At 52.1% G+C, this 8,993-nt stretch overlaps 2 protein-coding genes across 2 annotated transcripts; one reads left to right on the top strand and one right to left on the bottom strand.

Annotated features, from left to right (window-relative positions):
• The first annotated feature begins 910 nt into the window (after positions 1 to 910).
• On the top strand, positions 911 to 1,981 carry LOC133886692 (uncharacterized). The gene is made up of 2 exons (XM_062326470.1): positions 911 to 1,281; positions 1,379 to 1,981. The coding sequence occupies exons 1-2, from the start codon at positions 1,053 to 1,055 to the stop codon at positions 1,816 to 1,818; spliced, it is 669 nt and encodes a 222-aa protein (XP_062182454.1). The 5' UTR covers positions 911 to 1,052; the 3' UTR covers positions 1,819 to 1,981.
• A 3,290-nt stretch (positions 1,982 to 5,271) lies between these two features.
• LOC133886691 (receptor like protein kinase S.2) lies at positions 5,272 to 8,185 on the bottom strand. The gene has a single exon (XM_062326469.1). It carries the CDS (start codon positions 7,909 to 7,911, stop codon positions 5,389 to 5,391), a length of 2,523 nt encoding a protein of 840 aa, XP_062182453.1. The 5' UTR covers positions 7,912 to 8,185; the 3' UTR covers positions 5,272 to 5,388.
• Between the last annotated feature and the right edge of the window lie 808 nt (positions 8,186 to 8,993).

Here is an 8,993-nt window from a genome sequence, read left to right as displayed (position 1 = left end):
CTAATTTTTATAATTTCTCAGCCCTGACCCGATCACAGCCGCCCTTGTCTGCCTGCGCGAAAGGCTTATCCCTTCAGCGTCAGCAGCGCACCACAGGACAGGGCCGCGCGGCGCTCCCATGGGCCCCGCCGCGTTGCAAGCAGCCGTGTCGTCTCCTGCGCTGGATGGAGACCCTCGCCGATTCCTTCCTTCACGCCTCCGTCTTGCCTTGCGAAATGCGAATTGTGAGTGTCCTCAAATATTCCGAGGCTTATCCTCAAATATTGAGGAACCCGCGACGCGCGACGTGGTGCTCATCCCGTTGCCCCACACGACACCCAGACGCGTCTGGCTAGCGACGCTGATTGGGCGCAGGGCCCAGCTGAGGCAGACAAGCAGCGACACGCACGTACGCTAGCTGCCTCAGCTGTACGCAGAGATACTAAACAGTATAGTTGTACATGTCCGGCTCAAGGTAACAGTAGCTAACCTTGCAAGATAGCACTACAGTTTTTTCAGATAGATAGATATGTAAACGGCTACTAATATGAGATATATATTAGGTGCGCACCTGAGCATGTAACGTGCAGTAGTACTAGCGCAAATGGACGTCTAAGATCAATCAATCTTGATTTGTGTGTGCTTGGTCTGGGCCATCTGTTACAGATCCAGACGGACTTGTTCAAGTGGAACGCGGGCCTGCGGTTCGCCCACATGAGCTCAGGGATACATGCATCCAGCCAGCGCTTGCTGTGGTCGTTTCTCTCTGGTTGGACGTTAAAAGTCTGATCCGATATGATTCCTCCCCTCCAATGTAGACATCAGCATGAACCATCGATTTCATTGTTCTCTTAACCAATCTTTTTTCGTCCAAACCATTTTATTCACTCCGTGTTCCCACGCTATAAATGAAGCGAGCAGGTCGCAGAGACGTGGCTTGAAGCAGCTTCTGGGGCAGCCTACTAGCCGGCCACTGAGCTACTTCGCTGCTCCTGAGCACGCTACACGTTACCTTCCAACTCATCGAAGAACAAGCATATAGATAGTTCCATAGGCCACGCGCAATAGGAAGAATGGCGGGCTCGTCGTGGTCGTCCTCGTCCTTCACGTCGTCGTTCGGGTCCCTTGACGACGATGTCGTCTGCGTCGTCAAGCCGGACGCCGTGGCCGTCGCTAAGGGAAGCGTCAAGTTCCTGTGCAGCTATGGCGGCAGGATCCTCCCCCGCCACAGCGACGGTGCGCTGCGCTACGTCGGCGGCGACAACCGCGTCCTCTCCATCGACCGTTCCCTCCATTTTTACGGTGCATATCTGCGACTATGAACCTAAACAGATCCATCGAACTGTCTGCGCTTGGGTGTCCTTTGTCTGACATTGAGTTACGTTGTGTCGATTGGCAGAGCTGCAACGGAAGCTGAGGGAGATGTGTGGCGTGGAGGTGAGCCTGCGGTGCCAGCTGCCGACGGAGGACCTGGACGCTCTCGTCTCCGTGACGAGCGACGACGACCTCGCCAACCTGCTGGAGGAGTACGATGCGGCCGGCAAGGACCGCCTCCAGCCGGTCAAGATCCGGGCGTTTCTGTTCCCGAGGACGCCGGCACCGTCCCTGCCGCACAGCAGCCCGCCGCCCACCCCGCGGTCCGTGTCCAGGCAGTCACCAAACGTTCACCTCCACCGGCAAAACACTTTTCCAGCCGCTGCAACCCGCGTCTCGCCGTCGTGCGCGCCGCAGTGGTGGGCAGCGCCCCAGGCCTCCCGTCCGGCGCGGGCCACCACCGCGCACCAGCCGCAGGCGCGGCCGCACCGATACCTCGTCCACAACGGCAGCCACTGGCAATAACAAACCAATTAGCTCCTTGCGACCATGGGAAACGGAGCGTATGAGAGGGCGCCGCGTCACGCGTATGTACGCAACGTGTGACATGTACAAGCGCCGTGGCGTGCATGTGTACGTATCCTGTACTCGCTTCGATTTGCAACACGAAATGAAGGAAGTGGGCAGAGATGGGTATGGGAACCAGCACAGAAAGCAAGGGCGATAAGGTTCCTCGAATGGAGGGCAGAGCTGGTAGTAGTCTCTGATCTAATCGAATCTGTTCGGCTCGTTCCTGCGGTCGGGTGACGGCATGAGACGCCGTTGCTTGGTTGGCTTGTTCCGTTCCACTTGCGTTCTGGAGTATTCCATCCGAGCGATGTGTGGTGGGGGTGGCACGGCGGTGGGCCAACTAATGATCCTGTGGGAGAAAAACCCAATTCTGTCTAACCTACTGTCGCCAGTGATGAGATGCTCTTGGAATCAACTAGCTTTCCCCTGTTCCAGCTCTAATTCACCTCCGACACCGGCTCATGTCTCTGAACCAGATATTTCATATTTGGTCAAGAAAGTTTGTCAATATCTTGAGGGCTGTACCGATGTACATTGGTCCACAGTTAAACGGGCTCTAATGTATCTGAAAGCCGCTGCCTCTACCGAACTCGAAATTCAGATGTCCAACTCCACCCTTCTCGGTGCGTTTTTAGATGCCAATCGGGTGTGCTGTTCAGATAATTAGCGATCAGAGAATGTTCATGTCGTGTGCCTAGGACCCAATCTGAAACCTGGTGCTCGCGCAAACAACTCACGGCATGCGATCAGTTGCCGAGGCCAAACATAAAGCCCTAGGAAATGCCACTGCCGAACTCATACGGGTACAGTTGCTTCTCAAGGAGTTGGTAGTATATCAGGCTCCATCACCTTAACTCTCGAGTGCGACAATTTTAGTTCGGCTTACCTAACTTCATTCCGGTGTTTCACGCAAGAACTAAGGACGTCGAGGTGGACTTCCACTTCGTCATGGAAAGTTGCAAGGAATGCACTTGAAGTGCAGTTCATCTGTTAAGCCCAATAGCTTGTGGATATTCACCAAGCTGCTGCAATGTCATCCTCTTGAAGATATTAGATGAAATCGTAACCTTGTTGATGCCGTTTGAGATTGAGGCCAGCAGTTAAACAACCCCAAACAATCTGACAAAACTGTAGCTTACCCGGCAATGTGCACTGATAACCAGCAATATGAGATTTTGTTTGTTCTTGATTATCTGATCTGTTGTGACACATGGTAACAGAGGTAATCTCTATCTACAAATATGAGACCACATCCCAAGGGCATTCTTGCAGCAATTACTTAGTTTCACAAGCTTTTCAAGAGGAAATTTTAAACACGTGCCACCCAAGCCCCAATGTGGACGACCTCGTTGCCACTGGTCTCCAGAGCAGGAGCACGGATCTGTAGACGGGGACGGTTGAGGATTTGAGTGTTTTGGAGCAAGAATCAAAACAATATACAACTCTATCTATAGTTCCAACAGTGTGTTCTCCAGTGAACTGAGAATATTTTTTATGCTACTTTTCTCTGTTCATCAGATCAATGATAATGAGACGACTAGATGATTGTAGAAGGATGGTGGATGGTGGCATTCGCATGATATCATGATATTGCTGGTTAGGTTGTTGTCTGATCAGAGGGTTGAGGATTCGACTGGTTCAGAGGAAGAAAAGAGTGGTATTTTTACTTTTTAGCCCTTTTGAAAAATATTTTTTACAAATAAACTCTCCTGGAAAAGATGTTCAGAAATAGACTTTTTTTACGACACCATGACCTTTAGTGCCATAGGTCCATTGCATAGCGCCACCGAACTTGGCTCCATGCACTATCACATAGGATCTACACTGGATGCCTTTGGCTGACATGGCCTAGCAGGGCATCATGGTCTTTGGAGCCATACGTTAATATCACGACACCACGATATTTGGCGTCGTGCTACATACCAAGGAAAACATACAAAGTACCAGAGGGTTTGGGTTCAAGGCACGTGGCCATAACATGTGACATTGTATCAAGTACGTATGGCGCCGTACCCATTAAAAATGATGCCACGAATCACTTCTTCGCAGAAAGATTATGCCCGGACCCAGCACACAGTGCCATTATTTGTGGTGATGTAGTATGCAAGTACGGCGTCACAGATAACGGCGTCGTACTTCTGGTTTCAAACATACATTGAACATCAACATATAAACATACACTATATTTCTAGTTTCACATCCAAACACCCATTGAACAACATCAACATACAAACATCCGCTGCACACATTGAACATCAACACAACTTCAAATCCAAACATGCACTGCACACATTGAACATCAACATACATATCTACGACTTCACATCCAGAAATCAACATCCAAATAGAGTTCACACATACAAATGACCAAATAACAGAGTTTACTACCTCGACCTCTTCCCCATTCTCTTTGTATGTTATGCCCTTATCTAGAGCATATGTACCTAGGATGTATCGCTAAGCGATACTAGGATGCTTATGTAGATGGTGATGCGTCTGTTAGCTGAGACATCCTGAGCTCGTCGTGAGTATCATCTTGCTCACCGTCGTCGTTCCATTGTTTACAAAGTTAACACACATGTTAACAACAGAACATGTACAACTCGCATGCAATCAGTAGTCTCAGAAAAAAAAAACACATGTCAATATGCATTTGAAGCAAGGTGCATAGAGTAAAATTGGACTTCAAAAGTGAATCAACCCCGTGCAGTATTTGACCAGTGTTGTACTACATTGCATCTGAATTTGACATAACCTACACATCAAAGCATAGCTTGCTATTGGTATTTTGTACTACATTGCATCTGAATCTGACATAACCTACACATCAAGAGCTCACCTTGTCTCAAGGGAGCAAGGGACGCTGCGGTCACTGTGGTGGCATGGCCTCATCCTCGTGCGGCGGGGGTGGCACGGGATCGGACAGCGGCGGTGCAGACTCAGGCTGCGATGAGTGGGTGGGAAAAGTGAGAGGGAGAAAAGGCGGAGAAAAAAAGGGACCCACTTTAAGGTTCCATAGCAAGGTGTTAGATGTGGCATCATGCCGTGCCATTTACCTATGACACTATGGTCTTTAGCGCCGTGTTTTGACAAATCATCTAGCTGATCCAGCAGACATCCTATATGACATATCACGGCGCGGTGCTTTGGATCAAAGCGTCAAAGGTGGTGGCGCCATATGAAGGGTCTAATTCTAGGTGAAGTTTCCTGTATGGTCCATTTGTAAAATATGTTTTTGAAAATAGCTAAAAAATAAAAATTCCACAAGAAAAGACTCAGGTGTTCAGTACCAAATACAAGTATATTCATCTTACTCGTCTGCTCCATCCCTGAGATGCTGAATTGCTGAGACATTGGACGAAGCTTGTGCACATCAGAAAAAGTACATGGCTAACTGTGGACATCAAATCCAAATTGAAACAGCATTTATATCAAAGTTTTGCCTATGTCCACATAAAATTAGTAGAAGAAAAATGTTCAGACTACAAAACATGAACAAATAGCAATCTGCTCTGTTTCTAACTTTCAGTGTATGCCAAGAGCCTGGAATCTCCTTACTAAAGAAAGACTAGCCGCATTCCTGCTCTGCCAGTCCTCCATGCTCTGCTTCCTTTGCTCAAACTTTTCCAGGGCTTCGTCGTTGCCATCCAGAATGCTCACTATCTTCCTCATACTCGGCCGTGCTGCCGGGTCTGATTGGGTGCACGCAATGCCAAGCCTCGCCATCCGCATGAGCTCTCTATTATCAAACTTGCCGTCCAGCCGCCTGTCCGCTAGGGCCTCCAGTGGTCGGTTCAGCTTTTGATAGAGCTGCACCTTTCTGACAAGAAGAACCTCTGGCAACCTCGCGTCTACGGCCATCGTGCCAGTTACCACCTCCAGCATTACCACGCCAAAGCTGTAGACGTCAGCCATCGTGGTCGCCTCACCGGTCTCCATGTACTCCGGCGACATGTAACCGAATATGCCCCGCGCCGAGTTGGTAGAGACTACCACATGGTGGCCGCCGTGGTGCTCGTTTCTTGAAAGGAACTCGGCGAGCGCGAAGCTTCCGAGCCGTGGGTTCAGGTCAGGGTCCAGGAACACCGCTGAGGAAGTGATGTTTCGGTGGATGACCTGCTCATCCCACTCCTCGTGCAGGTACAGGATGGCGGACGCGAGCGCCTTGACTATGTTGTAACGCTGGCGCCACAGGAGGACCGCGTCGTCGAGCCGGATTAGGTGATGACTCAGGAGGTTCCCCGGGGAGTAGTCGTAGACGACAAGCATCTCGCCGTGCTCCGTGCACCACCCGCGCAGCTGCACAAGGTTCCGGTGCCGGAGCTTCGCGAGGTTGCAGAGCTCTCTGGCGAACCGGACGCGCAGCGCCGGGCATGTCTTCATGCCGAGGCGCTTCACGAGCACATGGATGCGGCCATGGCCGCTGTCCAAGAAGCCCTCGTACCCTGTCCCGAAGTCCAGCTCCGCAACCACCTGCGACTCGGAGAAGTCGTTCGTGATCGCGACGATCTCCTTGTAGGATATCTCACGCGGCATGTCAACATTCGGAATCGCTACCGGCCGCGACGACTGCCGGCTGTTGCCGCTGTTGTCACCTGAGTCAGCGGACCGGGAGCTGGATCTTCCGTCTTCTGCGGTGAGGTATATGGTATCTCCAGGCGCGGTGGCGTACACGGGCTTGGATACAATTGTGACCGTGCTGTCCGTGGTGATGGTTGTCGTTCCGGAGTCAGAGGATGAAGTGAGAGAGATGTACTTTGGGAGAGCTAAAAATGACGGGAGAGGTGGGAGATCGCCGGAGCAGCTGTCGGACAGGTTCTCTGCCACCCACCTCATGGTTGGACGAGCCTTTGGGTCATGCAGCGAACAGAGGAGGCCAAGATGTATGAGCCTGCAAATGTCGAACAGCGCGTAGGTGCCGTCCGGCAGTTTACCGTCTGCAGCGTTGAGAAGCTTCCCCTCGTCAGACAGCCGCCGCACCCAGTCCAGCATAAAGATCTGGTCGTCAGGGTACGTCAAGTCGACCGCACGCCGCCCTGTGGCCACCTCCAGCAGCACAATTCCAAAGCTGAAGACGTCGGATTTTGCGGTGCCGGTGGCCCGGCGCTGGAAGCTCTCCGGCGGCAGGTACCCGATGGTTCCGCCGATCCGGCTTGTGTCCATCAGCCGGAACTGGTAGTTCGCCGAGGCAGAGGACGTTAATCGCACAGACGGTGGTGACGGCGAGACCTCTAGGTGTGGCCGAGCCGCGTCGTCGGCACACTCGTCGTGCTCGAGCCACCGGGCGAGGCCGAAGTCCCCGAGCCGAGCGTTGTACTCCGAGTCGAGCATGACGTTGCTGGTCTTGACGTCCCGGTGGATGATCTGCGTGTCTAGCTGCTCGTGCAGGTAGAAGAGCGCAACAGCGAGCCCAGCGACGATGCGCCGCCGTCGGTCCCAGCTCAGCACAGGAGCCTTGGCGGAGGCTGGTGCGAAGAGTAAGCGGTCGAGGCTGCGGTTGGGCATGTAGTCGTAGACCAGCAGCAGCTCCTCCCCGCCCTGCACGCACCATCCGCGGAGCCGGACAAGGTTGCGGTGCCGCAGCCTCGCCACCGCCGCGAGCTCCGCAAGGAAGGACTTCTCGAACCGGTCGCCGCGGCTGGCCACACACTTGACCGCCACCGTCGTGCCATCGCTTGGCAGCACGGCGCGGTACACCCTCCCGAACCCTCCGCTCCCAAGGACCTCCTCGTCGCTGAAGCCCTTTGTTCCGATATACAGCTCCGAGTAGCTGAATATCCTCGGGCTCCCTCCGGCTCCCGCGAGCTTCCTCCCTCCGACGTCATCTACCCCGGCGATGTCCTCGAACGTCATCCCCGACGAGTTGTGGCACTGGTCCGCGCCGCCGCAGGACCCGCACCGCATGCACGACAGCACGCGGCCAATCTTGCCGCGGACGTACGACCGAACCGTCTCTTGGGCTGTCACCCGGTGTCGTGGCTCCTCCGCAGCCAGGATGGCCTCGTCGACGTCCATCGGCAGCACGAAGCACAGACGGCGAAGCGACATGGGCCGCTGCGCGCAGTACGTCGCTGTGTGCCGCGCTCCCTCCTACGCTTGCCGTGCGCGAGAAACCAAGCGATTTAGTGAGTCCAGCTAATCAGTGTATTTAGTGCGCGGACCGAGTTCCATCTGCACAGGAGAAATTAAAGCGCGAGAGGTGGAGGTGTGCATCAGCTTGGGAAATGGGGAATGCGGAGGAGAGAGAAGGAGTGGTCGGGGCAGGTGGGGAAGATGGGAACTTGACGGGGAGGGGTCCTCATGTTTAGGCAGTAGCGTGTGGACGTTTGGTGGGGGCACAAGGTGGGTGGCTTGCTCGGTTGACCTAGATGGCGGATGGGGCCCAGGTTGATTATTCCGATGCCGAGGTCCTGCTTGTTGCAGTAAAGACGAAGGCATAATTGTCATATTTGGATTTACATATACACACACGAAGAGATATGAGCATTTGCAAAGCTCAAATCATTAAATAAATGCTACTCATAACGTCAAAGTATTTAGACGTGGGAATTTGACTATATGTGGTAGTAAACACAGCTAGCAACATATCTCAAGTTTAAAATTGTCCATTGCTCTTTGGTGATCAAAGGCTGAATTAACAGCCTTTCTTATTTAGCAAGTCGAGCATAGCTTGATTGGTACGGTTCTTCTCGATGAGTTGACTCGTACGGTTCAAATCCGAGCATGCACATACTAGGACACTGCTCCTTCACGATGCGTTCCGGTCCACCACAGTGGCACCAGTGACCCCCTATGTTGCCTAGCTAAGTAGAAAAAAAAGCAAATGACCTGAGATCATTAACTAGGTGTGACATGACCTTATGTCATACTTTAGGATTTAAGCTCTAGAACCTTGCAACAATCTAAATCGTCAATCATGCTACTTCGAATTCAGTAATCAAAATAGCCCTATTCATGATAATTAGCTATCAACAATTCGGCAAGAACTATCTTGACAAGAGTGTATACAAAGATCTATAATTAGCTAAAAACCCTAGAAAGCAACATACATGTCACACCATGTCTCACTTGGCCATCATCATATCGAGAAATAGAAATCCTACCACATTCATGCAATTTCTTAGTTAACA

Source organism: Phragmites australis, chromosome 12, assembly GCF_958298935.1.
Source record: "Phragmites australis chromosome 12, lpPhrAust1.1, whole genome shotgun sequence".
Taxonomy (NCBI): Eukaryota; Viridiplantae; Streptophyta; class Magnoliopsida; order Poales; family Poaceae; genus Phragmites; species Phragmites australis.
This window is presented reverse-complemented; position numbering and strand designations above follow the sequence as displayed.